The sequence below is a fragment of the Tachypleus tridentatus genome, chromosome 13, assembly GCF_004210375.1.
Source record: "Tachypleus tridentatus isolate NWPU-2018 chromosome 13, ASM421037v1, whole genome shotgun sequence".
Lineage (NCBI taxonomy): Eukaryota > Metazoa > Arthropoda > Merostomata > Xiphosura > Limulidae > Tachypleus > Tachypleus tridentatus.
The window spans coordinates 139,715,154-139,733,805 of record NC_134837.1 but is presented as its reverse complement, the minus strand read 5'-3'; the positions used below and the strand labels follow the sequence as shown (position 1 = coordinate 139,733,805).

The following is an 18,652-nucleotide window of genomic DNA, read 5'->3' as shown; positions in this document are numbered from 1 at the left end:
CATCTACCATATACTGCACGCTAAGAGGTATTGACTAACACACCCACAGCATATACTTATGAGAAAGTGTAAGGTATAAAAATAAATAAAGCCATTATGTATTTTTAAATATAAAACATCAGATTAAAAATTAGCGACATTTGTATTATCAGGTTAGATTTTCTTACTTGAAAGAGACCCCATCGAAATTCTATTCATTTTACATAGTCTGTCAGCGTCTATATCAAGTTAAATACAAACAGTAAAGTATTAAAAACAGTAAAAGGTAAAATACAGTTGCAAAGTATTTTATATGATTAATGTAAACTTACCTTTCCACCCCAAGTGACAGACTTTGTTTACTTTGATATTGACAGTTGTGGGTTCTGATCTCTTCATTCCACAGTCATATGCTACCACCGACAAAATATAGATTGGATTTTGTTCCAATGACAACGGCTCTGTGTTCTTGATACGTCCTACAATGCTCACACACACACACATATACGGGTGAATTGATTATATATTAAAAATTTTATCTCAACATAAAAAATACATACTTTGTTAGGAACGAAGAAAGTATTAATGAAGTTATAAATTATGATCTGCACATACTTTTTTTTTATAATAAAGAATGAATAAACACAGTTGCCAAGCGCCTTTTGTGTCTCAAGATGTAATTACATTTGACAGTTGTGCAACGGTATACATTTCTCCGGATGGCTAGAACGACATGATGAGCGAAATTATTTTGGAATTTCCAAAAGCGTATTTCATTGATAAACAAATTGTCCGTATTAGACACACGCCAGTAACCTAACTTCTGTTAACGAGTTGCTCACTTTAACTGTTAGTCGTGCATAGAAGGAAGAAAAAGGAAGTGTTTCTTTTTATTTCTGTGGTTTGTGAAAAACTAAGCCGTGACAATCTACAGTACAGAATACAGTACATAAGAAACAACAAGTAAAGCAGTAGCGACACGAAATCGCATCTTGTTAAGCCTAAGGTTTATAATTCAAAGAACCTGTTCTATGTTCTGTGAAATTTCAATTATTTTTCCGAGATTAAACCGACAATGAAAAGACGATTGCACAAAATACTTTAAAAAATTCTTAACTTAATCGGCAATCTTCCAAGAAACTACAAAGGGATTTTTAACAATAATTAATAAAGCAGAGAAGAAATGTATACTTTAATTAATGATGCCGAAACAAAGATAGTCAGCATAGTGCTGTAATATAATTCCCAGCAAGACATTATTAATGTAAGCTAACTCTGAACACAGAATAAGTGCATTCACAATTCACCAAAATAACACTGCGCTAAGCAATATATGCTGGAGTTATTAAAATACACCATTAAAAAGGTTCAAATGTGCTGGAAAAAAATCAACAGATAAATAAATACCCAGTGTACTGATCACCCGTAACCTTCAACATTTTATGTAAACAACTTTTGGTAAACAAGTAGGAAGTAATAACTGTTATAACAGCATAAAGTACCTTACACGATTAGTAATAATTATTATTATAATACAGGGTACCATACATAATTAATAATAATTGCTATTACAGCACAAGGTACTTTAATAATAATTACAATACCACAAGGCACTGAAACACTCACAGGTTTTGTTACTGATAAAAGGGGAAGATATTTTATATACGGCATAAACACAAATAGAGTATATGGGGGGATTACAAACACATATAAATAAAATTTTTGCGCACAACAGCAAAAGACAATTACCTTCAAAATTAATGGTGAACGGTTGATGGGGGTCCAAAATTTCGTACTTGCAGATGTCGCTGTACTTGGGAGTGCAGTCGTCATCCTGAGCTTCTACTTGGACGATGGTGTCGTACAGTCGCTCTTCATCAACGTCAACTGTGTAGGAATTCTGCAGGAACGTGGGAGCAAACTCATTCATATCTTCCACGGAGAGATGAACTGTAATACTGGTTGGGATAAATTAACTTATGTAGTTTTTTTGGTGAACATTGTATTACTAAGCCTAACACAAAAAAGTGGGTGAAATTATTCATTTTTTATGTAAAATATACAGAGAACACTAGTGTTAATACTTTTCTGTGTGTCCGTAACCATCAAAGTCTTGTCTCAAACTATTGAATAAATAGTTTAGAAAAATATATTTAAAAGCAATGGTAACTCTGGTGTTAAAAAAATTATTTCTTTGGATAGTTGAGGTCTTATTCTTAATGTTAATTTTATTAGAGTTTTTCTAATGGGACGCCCCTAGTGGCGCAGCGGCATGTCTGCAGACTTGCAACGCTAAAACCGATAGCCCATTGTGTTGCTTTGTACTTCAAACAAACTATAATAGTTTTATATACGTATCACATCCTCTCTCATGGGATACATAGATATTTAAATGGTCGACAAAGTAACCATATGTTTGTTTGCCAATTCTTTGGCGGAACAAGGAATAGTCAAAACACAACCAAGAAAAACCAAGGACAGTTGTACAAGTACTTTTATTCTCGCGTTTTGGATTTTATATTAAGTTCAATACATCTTTTGTGATAATCATCTTATCTTTTTTTTTTTGAATTGCCAACGAGATGCTTAGTTTTATTTGTTTTGAATTTCGCGCAAAACAACACGAGGGTTATCTTCGCTAGCTATCCCGTGTTAGAATAGAGGGAAGGCAACATCACTTGGGCTACTCTTTTACCAATGAATACTGGGACTGACTGTCATATTATAATGTATCAACGCTGAAAGAACGAGCATGTTTGGTGGTAGTGGTGAGGATTCGAGTCGATCGTTTTAACTATCTCTACATGTTTGTTCATCATGGTCGGGGGGAAAGTTATACTTTAGTTTTCTTATTGTAATGAACTAGGTATTCACTAAGTCTCTGGAATTGCTTCAACCATAAGAAAATGACGTTGAATTATCGAGTGCAGTTAGAGCCGTGTCACTCCTCTATATAGTTTCATTTTGGTTTTGTTTTGAATTTCGCGCAAAGCTACACAAGGATTGTCTGCGCTAGCCGTCCCTAATTTAGTAGTGTAAGATTAGAAGGAAGGAAGCTAGTAATCACCACCCACTGCCAACTCTTGGGCTACTCATTTATTAACGAATAGTGGGATTGACCGTAACATTATAATACACCCTCAGCTGAAAGGGCGAGCATGTTTGGTGTGACGAGAATTCGAATCCGCGACCCTCTCCTGTATATGTAAAATACGGTAAGTTTTACACGAATGTGATACAAAGCAGTTATTAACTTAAATAAACGAAAAAAGTAATAATAATGTATATTAATAATAGTTATGTATATTAACTAAAGGTCTATAATAAAAACTCCACTAAAGGACCTGCATACTATAATAGTTCAACAACTTTAATTCAATAAACTACCCTAAAAATCTTCAACACGTTTCTAAGAATTTGTTTAATGATTTGTAAGCGTCTCAAATCAACTTCTTTTTACAATGTAGTTACGAATTTCACTTGTAGTATTCTTTTTCTGTTTTATGTATTTTATACTGGTCACACAAGTAATGTTGTGAATAATTTTATTACAATAATTAACAGCATTATGATTGTTGCAAACAAAATTTTCATAATGCTTTTTTTTTCCCCAATAGTCTAGGTTTTTAGCGTAATAAATTTATTATCACAGTAACTATAAAAGTCTCCAGGTGCTTCTGGTGAGCTCGTGGGAACGTAATTTAGTATTAGGATAAATTTCCAAATTTAAAACATAAAAAACAAACTATTTCAATATTTTGAAAATGTGACAAATGGTATACAATAGTAAATCTAACACATTATTTTACAATATTGATTGGAGGTCTCGACAAACCTGAAAGATCCAATATAATATTTAATGGAAATATATGAAGTTTCACCCGATATCTTTCAACATTGTAGCGTTGATGATTACATGCCGTAAGTTTAACGTATCTTTACCGATCCAGTGCTAATAATTTAATCAGCCTGTTAAAGTAAATTAACAAAATTGTTTCACTTACATGGATCGAAATTAGTGATATCTATGATATTTCTTAGACGAGTCAGAATGGGGACACATACTATAATTGAAGTTTAAAATAATACCAGTATGTACGTTTAACATTTGTAGTGCATACTGGAGGGATTTACACATTTTAGTAAAAGTTAAGAAAAAACGGCAATTTTTCTTAATCTTTGTCATTATTTCCTTTACTATCTCAGTTCTTAACAGTTTGCAAACTCTTTTTGTTAACCTTCTGATAACCTAAGAAAGTCGAAACGTTGGTCTGTACTTTACTTTAATAAAGTTTTTATACTCATACCAGCCGTTTTAAGAACACATTTTTACTTAAAGTGGGTTTCTCGTTACCATGAAGTCCTTAACAGTGTATATATTACTGTTTCAGTTTTTTAGACTGTATAAATTATTGCCTTAGACCTTAAAAATAAAACCTCATTGCCTTAAAGTTGTTTTTTTTTTGAAATGTTTAGAAACAGTAACAACAACATAAGATATTGATAGATTTTTAATTCTTTGTTCTTACTTAATGTAATACAAGTTTTAAGTTTTTTTGTTGTTGTTTATTTAGCGCAAAAGTACATATATGTCCATCGCGAGGAATCAAACCTCATATTTGGGGTATTTTAATATCTTAACTTACCGTTGACCCACCGAGAATCAGTGTTTAGCTGGAAAAGTATATTAAAACGTTTCTAGAACACCTTCTCGTTCATCGTTAAGAGTGAAATATTACAAGTCATTACATATTTTGTCTAAATTTCGCTCAAGGCTACTCGAGTGCTTGTTGTTCCCAATCTGGAAGTGATGAACTAGGGTTCAAATTTACACCTGTTTACTGGTTTCGAGCACTTTTTGTTTTAGTAAATAAGTAAATAAATGTTTTTAGTTTGTGGTCACACATATAAAGAAGGAAATTAACTAGGTAAATGGCCCAGTGGTCAAGGCACTCTACTCGTAACCTGAGGGTCGCGGGTTCGAATCCCAGTCACACCAAACGTGCTCGCCCTTTCTGCAGCGGGGGCATTATAATGTGACGATCAATCCCACTATTCGTTGATAAAAGAGTAGCCCAGGAGTTGGCAGTGGGTAATGATAACTAGCGGCCTTCCCTCTAGTTTTACACTGCTAAATTAGGGGCAGAAAGCCCCTGTGTAGCTTTACGCGAAATTCAAAACAAACCAAACTAGGTAAATATATATAATTAAAGCCAGCATCCTCTTTTTGTTTACACAGTAATATTTTTTCTTTTAAACTGATGTACAATCTTAATACATTCGACATATATCAGCGCTCTGATTCAGGTTCAGGAGTCATATGCGTATGCTACTTTGGCATTGTCCTCGAAAACGTTCTGTTTCAAGCGTAAATAAAACCCAAATTATGAGTAACAAATATTTTTGTTTCTTGATCTCGAATATCACATATCATACTGTGTTTTAACCTACAGTGTGCATAATTATATTAGTGATTCATGACATGCGCACGATTTATTGACGCCACAACAGTACAACTTATGACGTCAAGAGTTCTTTACGTGACGTCATTGTAGTATCTGTTGGCTGACTGACGGACAACACACGAAGCTTTTGATATGACAAGATATGATGTACTACTTAAATAAAAATACACGTGATTTATTGTAATACGTGGCTGTTATTGTCAGATCCTGCATTGTTTAAGGTTCTAATATTTTTTTTCACTTAAATCTACCTGCTTTCACCATTACAAAAGAGTTATTTTTAAACTTACAAATGACTAATTATTGTTACAAGTAATGGAGTTGAGCGGAAGAAGAATACGTGAGAAGCGAATGTAATGTTTTAGAACAGTTTGTTTTTGTTTTTTGTTTTTGGAATTTCGCACAAAGCTACTCGAGAGCTATCTGTGCTAGCCGTCCCTAATTTAGCAGTGTAAGACTAGAGGGAAGGCAGCTAGTCATCACCACCCACCGCCAACTCTTGGGCTACTCTTTTACCAACGTATAGTGGGATTGAACGTCACATTATACACCCCCACGGCTGGGAGGGCGAGCATGTTTAGCGCGACGCGGGCGCGAACCCGCGACCCTCGGATTACGAGTCGCACGCCTTACGCGCTTGGCCATGCCAGGCCATTTTTTAGAACAGACTGTCTTACTTGTCAGATACTTGTCCATTGAGACCAACGGCCATAAGGTTAAACTTGTAGGAGTTTCTTTTCTCACAGTCTAGCTCCTTGACCACCACCATCATGGCAGTTCCACTGGTACGATTAGAGATGAATACACGAAAGGGTACTTCACCAGGGTATTTTGAAGTCAGTATGAACTTGCTTACTGGACCTGTAATATTATCATGTTAGCGTAAGGATGATTTTATTGTGCAAATTTGCCAACTAGACTAGCACTCGTATTTATTCAAAAACTAGACAAACAGTCCAAAAGCGTAACCGTTAAATCAAATACTATTACAAGATCCTTAGACAAGTGTAAACGGTTTAATAAAATTAATAAACAACATATAATATATCCTTCAAATATTATATGAGACATAGTTAACAATAAAAATGTTTCCATAAAGAGCATATAGTACATCCTTAAAGTACTATATAATACATAGTTGACAGTATATATATTTTTTTTTCTATGAGTAGCATATAGTATGTTCTCAAAGTATTATATGATACGTAGTTAACAATAAAGATGTTACCGACTCTAATGACAGTTAAGGGTTTGTGAGATGATTGATTCATTCAATCGTTGGGAGCCGTTGTGGCTGACGAGAATAGAATCTTAATGTGTTTAAAAACGACTTTTCTGAATTTGGTGCGTGTTTTCTTATAGCAAGCCACATTGGGCTATCTACTGATTTTAACGTTGTTAATCCGTAGACCTACCGCTGTACCAGCGGGGACTTCTGAATTTGATGTAACGTGTTACATTTCTGTATAACTTTAGACTATTTATCCCGTTTCTGTTTTCTTTTGTAAAATGCACCCAGAAATGCATTGGTCACGTGTAAATGTAACATTTGTATCTTAATAGCGATTGTAGCTTCTCTACAAAAGCAAGACTTAGAGACTTTAACAACATTTGTAACTGGATTGTTCTATAAAGTTACAAGTTACTGAAAGTTTCGAAAATCTCAATTTCGGATTATGTTACTTCTCTACAACTGTTTAGACAATGGGCTCATTGCTTGATTTTGTCTGCCTTTCAAGTTTTACAGAATTGTGTGCTTTATATTAACACTCCTACGAAAAGACGTTTCTAGTCCTGATTTCTCCAAGCCCGTTCCCCTGGCTGTAGTTTCGCTAGATAGTAGATAGGGACAGTGGGAATCTCGTTAATCCATTCATTAATGGATTTAAATGGCAATTTCATTTAAATACAAAATTATTAGCCTAATATTAATAACCTTTCAAGTTGCTCTGGGGCCTATTAGGCCCCACTTTTCGTAGGAGTGTTAAATGAATTTTAGATATGACATTTAGCAACATAACTGAACCCATAGCCGATATGAAGTTGCTTTGTTGAGTAACATTTTCTATCTTCGAGTCAACTGGTGAGACCTCATTTTATCTGAAACGGTAATTACCAGGTACTCGTTATAGGGGTTACGTTTGTTTACGTAGACTTTCATGTTTCATATTAACATTTATGTGGCGTTGCCTACGTGTTCATTCAGATCCTTAACTAAACAAATGTATACATACATTGGTGTCAGCTGAGAAGACGTTTGGAAAGATAGTGTCTAAGTGAACAATTTATTTGAAATTTTACAACACGGAGTTGTCATTGTGCCTAGATCACATCAATACAACAGTTTCTTTGAGGTCTGCTCTGAGAGAGATTTGGAGTCTCTTGATGATTGGATATTATGCCAGCTGTGTATTTTTCTGTGTAATTCTATTTCCTTTACACACCAGTGGTGGGAAATCCACGGTCCCATAGGAGTCAAACTAAGCCCCTGTCATTATGAAAAAGATAACTTGTCACCACAAGTGGTTTCAAAGAGTTAATAAGCTAGTTTCAAGTGATAACAGCGGGCTCAGTCATTCAGATGCGTTAATACCAGGTAATTAACATCTAAATTTTGATATATTTTTTGTTGCGTACCGCAGTTATTTACACAATAATCAGTAGAGGGTTATTAGAAATGAAATCGTTTATACATATATATTTTTATTTAAATATATCATTTTTTGCTTATGATTAACAACCAGGTCTTGCAGTCCTTAATAGCGTTTAGCTTGCCCACCACTGCTTTATATATATGAAACAAAATTTTGATTTCCAATACACTTAGACCACCAAAGTGCATAATGTACTCTCCGACCTGTATGCAAAACTTTCCAATAGTGTTATTTTTTTCTCACCTGTTACAAGAAGACACTGTACTCTCCTTTTAATTTTAAGGTATGACTTTTTACAAGTTTCTTTATGAATGGTCTTTATGTCTCAAGTTGATAGACATTTCTTTGTTTTCCAGTGTCATTAAGTACAAGGGATAACCATGTTTGGGAAATTTTAAACCTTCTGTCTAAATACATGTTTATTTTCCTTGTTTTTACATTGAAAAGTGGTTTTATATATCCTTTCAAGAAACGTTCTGTTTTCCGTGTTATCACAACACCTAAGAAAGAGGAAACAGTGTCAACATGTAGTTCTTATACATATCATTTCACTGCATTTTCATATGACTTGATAATTTACATATTCAAAATCGTTTTGATATAGCATACGCAACCCTTTTCTTCAACTATTAGTATAACCAATTTATATAATGATACAAAAAAACTACAATAGAATTACATCATATCTTACGCTTATACTTAGGTTCTAAAAGGCTGACAATTCTTCGTTTTCCTGAACTGTAAGATTAACGTTACAGCTATAAATAGCTTTCCAAACCTCTGATGAAAATTACAAACAGCCTGAGCACCTTTTCTTTAAGCCTGGTACGGCTTTATGGTTAGGGCGCTGATTCGCAATCTGCTGATCATGGGTTCAAAACTTGTTACTGAACATGCTTGCCCATTCAGCCATGGCAGCATTATAATGTGACAGTTTCTTTGTTTTATCCAAAAAAAAATATGCAACAGGTTATCTGCATTCTGTCCTTCCTGGTTTTAGCATCGTAACTTTATAAGCTTACTCTTGGCCCACTAGGGAATATGATGTTATGTTTAACCCCATTTTTCATAATGTTGGAAGAGTTGGAAATGAGTGTTGTTTAATTTAGTTGTTTTCTCTCTAGCTTAGCAGCTGGTCCAGATAGCTCTTGATTAACTGCGTAAAATTTAAAATTTTTTTTTATAAAAACTTTATCATATCTTACAGAACGTTTCTAGGATGAAATCCTTAAAATCCTTTCTTTAACCTTAAGAAACAACACATTAAGAGGAATGAAAAAAATTATGCATATTAGGAATTACGGATACAGCGTGACTTAATGGCTTTACGCTTTGGACTTGTAGTCGGATGGTTGTGAGTTCATGGCTAGCTCTCGTCATGGTATTGTGTCCCTGGGCGAGTTCTTTATTTCCCACTTGTACCAGCTTACTAGGATTATATTTTATACCAAGAGGTTAACTTGCAGTGAACTGTCATCCCTGTCCAAAAGGAATATCTTACCACTTTCATCTGCTTGTATCTCTCGGAACTAGAGTTTGAAAACATAGGCCTACGTGTCTTTCAAAGGCATTGTAATTAGTTAATTGTAACATTAGAAACTATTTTTTTCATAAAGGATATTTAGTTTATAGTTTCTGTGAAACGTTTTCAAATATCAGTGGTGAAAAACTAGAATAGTTTAACATCTGCCAGATGAGTCAGTACGTCATCTTAATGTAGGCCCAAAAAATTAGTCATTCTAGATAGGTTTAGGTTGTTTTGATTGCACAAAAAGAAGATGTTTGGCTCTATTTTCCCTAGGTTACTAGATTAGAACTGTGACCTGACTTGAGACCATGAAAGATAACGTGGAGAAGTTAACTTGTCAATGTAAAATAAAATAATGTAGCAAGGAAATATGCTTAAAATGTTCTAGACGTTGTTATGAATGTGATGGTTTAATTGTAGCAATTATACTAAACCTTGGGTCCAGGTTAGAAGAGGGAAGAACTTATTCAAAGATATCCCAATCGATTTGATTTACTAGCTAAATCTGATATTCATTAGTAGATTACTGCTTTGATAGTAAAACATTAAAAATGGCCACAATAACATCATTATCTCCAAAAAGGTTTGGAACCATGTACAATAAATTATTAATTTCAATATTTTATGAAACTAACAGCACAGTAAGATACAGTTTTGAAGTTGAAGCAGATGCACAATGCATTACAAGATAATTTCCACAGCAATTATAAAATTAAAGATACCATTCCTGCAAGGAAAAGGTTGGTATAATGTCCTGTATGATAGCAACATAGTATAATTCATATAGATTTCATATTGGACTGATTCTCTCCTGTGGACCATCTCAGGCTGAGTATCAAAGGATGTTGGACTGGCTTGTGTGATAGGTATTAAGCTAGTGATAAACCTGTAACACATATACATCATTACAACAAACATCACAATGTTTATGCTACAGAGGTCAACATTATTGCTCACTTATTCTTCTCTTTCCTCTGGCTGATTTTAAGCAGCCAGATGACAGCTCGTGGGCTCTCTTTTCCTATGCCTACTAAATCAAAGTTATTGCTTTTATCCTTCATTTTCATCTTCTTTAAAGTGTCAGTAGACCCAGTGCCTTAGAGATTTTATCCATAACGTAAGACTTCTGTTTATCAACGTATTCAGCATTTATCCATGTATCACGTGACTAATAGAGCTCATAATTTAATCCACTGACTAGTCAAAAGATGAAATATGGTTTAGTACATCTGGACCCAAGATAAAATATGATGTAGTACATTTGGACCCAATATAAGATATAGTCTAGTATATCTGGATCCAAGATAAGTTATGGTGTGGACCCAAGAGACTGATTTACTACTGAAGTATAACATAGCCACATTTCAAAGTTTATTTTAATCATAACCTGGTTTCTGCGCTGGGATACGTCTTCAGCAGTAACACTGTAATACCTCTTTAGTAGAAACACTGCAATATCTCTTCAATAGTAACACTGTGATACCTCTTCAGTAGTAACGCTACGATACCTTTTCAGTAGTAACACTGTGAGACCTCTTCAGTAGTAACACTGCAATACCTTTTCAGTAGTAACATTGCACATAGCGTTTGATAACATAATCTGACATAAACAAATAAAGATAACAGTTTGTTAGCTGTTGTTTTGTTGTTATTTGGGCTATTGTCCTAGTCAATCTAAATAGAGATTACTGACTTTGTGCTAATTTATTTGAGAGTTCATAAATGTCATTCATCCGTACCAGTGGATCAAAAGTAAATGACGTTGCTCAACGAATAGTAAATTGTCGTAGTTTATATTCTGTTTTTATGTGTTTTCTAAGATGCTTCCATTTAGATAACTCATTAATTATGGAGTGAAGTGGAGGGTTAAGTGGATAAACCTCAGTCTAGTTGGTGAAACAGTCCGTTACTCCTAGTCTGTTTGGATTATATCTGTTTATATTCTCTCTAAAGAATAACTCATAACTCTCTGTCATGGTATTTACTGGTGAAATGCCTTTTCCTTAGTAGCATGTGGAGTACGAAATCTACACCATCTTTCAGTACTTTTATAGATTTGTGGCTAATAAAGTATCAGTGAGTGACTGGACATTAGTTAGTGTCCTCCAATTCTTATATAAAGGGAATCTCCTCTGTCAAAGCCTTGAAAACAAGTAATTCCATCAAAGTGTATGAGTTATAGGAGTGGTAAACCATCTCCCCTCTATTTGTTTATACAACTGCCGTAGGTTATGTGCTCATAATGGTGATCAATATGCAGTTAGTATAAGTGCTCTGCACAGTATAGGTTTAATAAGTGTTGACACAAAATGATAAGAAACCTAAAACCAAGAACTTTCAAAAGGTGGGCTTATAACTCGGGTTATAGGATTTTCATCATTTTGCATGAAAGCTCAATTCCATTATAACTATCATTTGTATTTAGCATGAGTGGACATTGAATTTTTGGATAAGCTAACATTAGTTGAAATTACATTTTATCAGCTGGCATGTCTCAGTCCAGAACGTGAAGCAGCTTTGGTGAAGACAGCTAATCCAAGAACTGTGGGCCACAAAAAAATTATAATATTATGCAAAAGTAGGAAAACTTCAAACTTCTCTCTAAGTTACAAGTTGAACCAGTTTATTTTGCTATTTGATATTATAGTGATCTATAGACAAGCCATATATTAACTTTGTGTCTGAAAATTTCTAGTTGTTTTAACAGAGGTGCACATTTTGTTGGCTTCATATTCAGTCTTTCTTTCTTTGAATAAATTTACACTATCTTCAGGTTACCAGCAGCATTCTGAAGTTTATGGTAAGCTTAATACATCAGATGTCTTTTTGATAGCAAATTAGATAATCTAAGGGTGCTCTAAAGAAGGTAGCGCATCATTCCTGAAGAACGGTGTGATGTATAATTGATATTATACATTCCACGTACTAGAAGCAGTCTCAGATCTATATTCATCACCAAGGTCCATTTGGAAGTTCTGAACCAGATAATCCCTCTGAAGTACCCTCTTCAAATATACATATATATATTAGCAATATATCAATCCATATAGTCACCTTTACTGGCCTGAGTGACCCATGGAATCCTTTTCTTCATTATTACTATCACCACAAGTGACAATCAGGCAATATCGAAGGTAACATAGCATGATTTAATCAATTAACAGCGATACTATGTAATATATAGTTTTATGTTAAAAATGCTTGAATTTACATGTTTTTTAACTTTATGAAACTTCACCATCTTCTCATTAATTATATCCCTGATAACAGAGGGACTTCTTGGTGTCTTTACAGTATCTTTGCAGTGATAAGTTTAATTAGCTTTCCCTAGATGGCTTTCTCAGTCAGTAATTTACCAAGATTTCTTTGCTAGTCGGTATAAAAATTTCTAGTTTGGCTCAGCATTGCCCGGTGGGTTAAGGCGTTCAACTCGTAACCTGAGGGTCGCAGATTCGAATCCCGGTCGCACCAAACATGCTCGATCTTTCAGCCGTCGGGGCGTTATAATGTTACGGTCAATCCCACTATTCGTTGGTAAAAAGGTAGCCCAAGAGTTGGCGGTGGGTGGTGATGACTAACTGCCTTCCCTCTAGTTTTACACAGCTAAATTAGGGACGGCTAGCGCAGATAGTCCTCGAGTAGCTTTGCGCGAAATTCAAAAACAAGCAATTTATAGTTTGTTCTTCTATCAGTGACCTGTAATCCATATTCCCAAATGCATTAAAATTGAAGCAATTCTGGATATACGGTGAGATGAGAGTACTTTTCCTTTACATGTTACATCTAAAACTATTGAAATTGGTCAAAAATATACATCATAACTGAAATGTTTCTTCACCTCGAGATATTAAAAACTAAGCAAATGTATCTTATCTTGAAGTTTGGACACACAATACTGCATTTACGTGCTGCCTCAATTATTTACTGAGATGAAATTTGATTCACAATGTTCATGAAACACAACTTGTACTTTAAGGTGCAGTTTTGCAATCCTGGGTTCCACTGCGTTGACGTTTCTGCAGATTGAAAATCATCTGTTTCAGAGATCATGCTCACATATAACTCATACAGTAAATCTATTTCTATAATGGCCATACTTTGTAGTGTATGATACACTTTCAGTAAAACAAAATCCCGACAACTCCGGTATCAATCAAAAAACACCCTCACATTTACATAATACTAGAGGTGTTACCAAAGAGATTAACGTTGCTTATGCCAAGTGAACCACCTCAAATACTGGCCCAGAGAGATTACTGTATTCTTCCTGCTTAGTGATCATATCCAACTGAGTACCATCTAGTTTAAACCGGCTGGTAGTGGAATTCTCATCAACTGTTATAATATTTTCTACTGTTTCTATATGCTTAAGTAAGTGGAAATCTGCTGACTTCATCCTGATAGTATATAGGATACAGGAAGCTCCATCTATAAGCTCATAACTGTAAGAAGTTAGGTTGAATGTGGTAGTTTTCAGGCTCAGGAGGAAATAGTTTGTCACTTGGCCTTTCATCCAAGCATTCTCAGTAACACTTGCTGGATATTCTGTATAAATCTTTCCTTATGAGATAGCAATATTATTTGGTTTACCCTTCATATTTGGGATAGAAAATATGGCATCTAATCTGCTAATCAGGGTAAACAGCTGGAGACAATAACTTACAAAATACAGAGGTTTGGGTATGATGCACAGAAGTTTAGTTGTGGTGCACTGGTAGTTACGTGAGATGCATCTGTATGTTGCTTTTGCATAATTTGTCATTTAAGTTTATCTGTATAGCTCTAACAATTCACTAAGAAGGATGTGCTACCAGATCATCAAAAGATATCTACACTTGACACATGGGGTGAATTTGAATTGGTCAGTAGATTTAATTTTTTAGTTCCATCTTCTCATCTCATTTCTAAGATATTTTCACCTCTTCTTCCCTTTGGTGGGGAAGAGGTGAAGATAGTCTGAGGGTAAGAGGAATGCTATAAGGTTTTATGGTACAGATACGAGAAGATCCATAAAGTGCATGAACATTCTCGTGTAGTAGCTAAACTGTAGTCTTAAGAAACACAAAGACATGAAAGAGCTGGACTCTTCAGAACCATTGGGGTTCACTCTCTTGAGAGAATCCTGGTACTTGTGAGAGAATCTTTTCTCTCAAACGATAGGTTCTCCTATGAGAAAAGTTTATCAGTTCTCAAGTTGCCTATAAAAATAATGTGGATTTAAAGTAATAAAAAGAGAATTATCTGGCTGTTTACACTCAAATCAGAAGAAATATAGTCCAGACATAAAAATTATTCTATTCAACGAACACTGCAGGATAATAAACACACATACTAGTAACATATTCAGTATACCGGAAATATTAGAGAAAGGATTTAGGTAATTAAAATGTAAGAAAAGGTACTCGTGAAGATAAAAGGAAAAAAGAAGAAAACTGTGAAGCACAAATAACAAAATGTTTACTATTTACTAAGCAAAAACCAAATTAAAATAAAGAGAAAAGAGCTAATGATAACCTAAAAGGAAAAATGAATACCTAAATACAAATACTATGAATCAGATTAAATCAAGGCATCAGAGATAATCTATTCAATGAACACTGTGGCATTCTTAGTTTAAAATAATTAACGCACGCGTCACTAACATTTGCAATATAACGGAATGATTAGAGGAAGGATTTAGATAACCAAAATTAACCAAAAGCTGGGCGTGGTGATAAAAGAAAACAGAAAAACAGCGTAATATTCAAAAAACAAATCTTTATTATACCCTAGACAAAAAAAAAAACAAAAAAACATTTGTAATGCTGAATAAATGGCTCAATGAAATACACTCACTTAGAAATAAAGTGTAATTGAATAACATTTGAACTTACTTTAAATGAAACGCTAGCAATAGTACAAAAATACGCTTAGATCGCATAAGAATGATCCAATCAATTTCAAAAATAAAATTATAGTTTTATAGCTTAACGAATCTCAAACTATCTTCCCATTTGCTCGTGTCAATTGTAACGGTTTCTTGGTTAGTTTTGAATTTCATACAAAGCTACTCGAGGGCTATTTACGCTAGCCGTCCATAATTTAGCAATTGTAGGTTAAAGAAAAGGCAACTAGTCAATACCACCCACAGTCAACGAATAGTGGAATTTACTGTACATTATAACGCTCCCACGGTTGAAAGGGGAGCATATTTAATGACAGGATTCAGTCTGGAGACAGTGAAGCTTCGAGTCGAGCACTTTCGCTACCACATCATGATAAACCTAGTTACAATGGAAGTGATACATCATAGGGTGTAAACTGCCTTCACTTGTAGGTTTGGTTGAGATGACGTCAGAGACATCAATTCAGCCTTGATGCTGTTTTTCACTCGACGAAACACATGTCCAACATCTCACAGCAACCAAAAGTACTACAATTTCAAAAGGATGTCTACATATTAATTTTCTTTCTTAACAGAAGAATAGTAAACCAAGAGGGAAAATATTCACGCCATCTTTGCAGTAAAAAGAAGAAAGTATTACGTTGATAGTGGCATATGCCTGCGCAATTCGATTTTTGAATTTAAATAGAACAGTCCTAACTTTCACTTATCGATTGACATTGTTCTTTCTGTCGACTGGCTGAATTTTACAAGATAGAATATTTAGTGATAATTTGACTATTTTACAAACATTTCAACATTTCACTACGATGACTTCTTAACAAATATACACTTTGGTCTGAAAACTCAGCTCACCTTTTTCCAATTTTTAAATAATATTGATATTGTCTGTGCTTTTTAACGTGGTTTTTATTACGGTATACTTCGTCTGTTGAAATACGAAATAATGTTTTTAGTCAGTCGTATCTGAAGTGCTGCTTTCAGTGTATAATCATAATACGAACAATTACTGAAAAATACTAGTACATCTTATTCTCCAACTCCATACAACGATAGAAAAATTCCAAACTAAAATAAATGAATAACCTAAAAACTATAATAACTACACAATAAAACAAACACAATTGTTTCATACACCAGTTTTATACTATCCGTAGGAACAAATTAAAAGTAAACGTGTTCCCTGTTATTTCCATACCAACCGCTCAATTTTAGCGTAATCATAATTAATCCAAAGTGAAATCTCAGTTTCGCTACAGAAGTTTTCAGAGAGAAATCAGGCTCAGCATGGCCAGGTGTTTAGGGCGCTCGACTCGTAATCTGAGGGTAGCGGGTTCGAATTCTTGTCACACCAAACATGCTTACCCTTTTAGCCGTAGAGTCGTTATAATATTAAGCCAATTTCACTATTCGTTGGTAGAAGAGTAGTCCATTAGTTAGCTAACTGCCTTCCCTCTAGTTTTAAACTGCTAAATTAAGGACAGAGAAATAAATTCCCGCGGAACATGTAACAATTCAACAAGAATAAAGAAATACAAAATAAGTAATTATGCAAGAATAATACGCTTTATAAAAACAATGCTCATTTATACAATTGTTGAATATTTTACAGCAGAGAAAAAAAAGAACAAAATTTAAATTATGAATTAACTTACCACTTGCAACCTTAATTTCAGGAGTTACTTCCACATTTTTGTCATTTTCTTTTACGATGGCATGATAACCGATGGCGGGGTCGACATCTTCCAGAATGAGATCTGAAATAAATCATCAGCTGGGTTTACTCACTATGATATTGGGCCTGGCATGGCCTAGCGCGTTAAAGCGTGCGCTTCGTAATCTGAAGGGCGCGGATTCGCGCCCGAGTCGCGCCAAAACATGCTCGCCCTCCCAGCCGTGGAGGCGTTATAATGTTACGGTCAACCCCACTATTCGTTAGTATAAGAGTAGCCCAAGAGTTGGCGGTGGGTGGTGATGACTAGCTGCCTTCCCTCTAGTCTTACACTGCAAAATTAGGGACGGTTAGCACAGATAGCCCTCAAGTAGCTTTGTGTGAAAAACCAAACCTCTATGATATTTTTTACAGCACGACAATGATCGTGTTCATTCTATTTAAAATATTTTAAACCTCATGTGAAATTTATTAAAGTTGAGTTTAAAAGTACTTATAGAAGGTGGGTGGGTATTACAATATAACTGAGTCAGTTGAGGGGTCAAAGAGCTTTGGCAAACTAAAGGAAGAGTGAAGTTAAAAATTAGATTTTGATGGTTTTAAAAGGATGTCTAAAGCTATGCACAGAATCAGACAAAAGACAGGGTAGCAGATTCTACACTAAACAAGATATTAAAATAAGGTGGCCCGACATGGCCAAGCACATTAAGGCGTGCGACTCGTAATCCGAGGGTCGCGGGTTCGTATCCCCGTCGCGCCAAACATGCTCGCCCTTTCAGCCGTGGGGGCGTTATAATGTGACGGTCAATCCCACTATTCGTTGGTAAAAGAGTAGCCCAAGAGTTGGCGGTGGGTGGTGATGACTAGCTGTCTTCCCTCTAGTCTTACACTGCAAAATTAGGGACGGGCAGCGCAGATAGCCTTCATGTAGCTTTGTGCGAAATTAACAAACAAACAAATTAAAATAAGGTTTTGAAACGGTCATAAAGGGGAGTTATATCTAGAAAACAAACATCAGTCTAATACAGCACTACCTAAGTTATAACATCGGTTTGAAGTTATAACTAAGATTAAACAATATGCCAGACATGGTTTTGAAACGATTCTATATGTTAGTTATGCATTGAAAATAAACATCAGTTTGAAACTTATATGTATGTACGTTTTCTTCCAATTTTATCTATGTACTGAACACATAATATTTTAAATACATAATAACAATATTTAAACATTCACGTTTTATTTTAACTTTATGTATGTATTGTAAATACATTTTGAAGCTCATCAATATTAGTTATGTATTTTAATGCCAATTTATATATATATATATATATATTTACAATTAAAGTGTGGTTTCATTTTATTTGAAATATTATCATAAGTGTTTGGTGCTTGATACAATGACTTTTTAAATATTTACTTTTTATTTTTATGAATTTGTGAATTTTCAAACTGTGTAGCTTTTGTTTC

The 18,652-nt window shown here is 34.6% G+C and overlaps 1 protein-coding gene across 1 annotated transcript in view; it reads right to left on the bottom strand.

Annotated features, from left to right (window-relative positions):
• LOC143240082 (calsyntenin-1-like) overlaps positions 1-18,652 on the bottom strand; it is a 97,412-nt gene that overhangs the window by 57,769 nt on the left and 20,991 nt on the right. Inside the window, exons 2-5 of the mRNA XM_076481927.1 lie at positions 17,166-17,267; positions 6,122-6,305; positions 1,729-1,937; positions 312-458 (exon numbers count right to left, since the gene is read on the bottom strand). Coding sequence (XP_076338042.1) covers positions 312-458; positions 1,729-1,937; positions 6,122-6,305; positions 17,166-17,267 — 642 coding nt within the window. The remainder of the gene's footprint in view (positions 1-311; positions 459-1,728; positions 1,938-6,121; positions 6,306-17,165; positions 17,268-18,652) is intronic.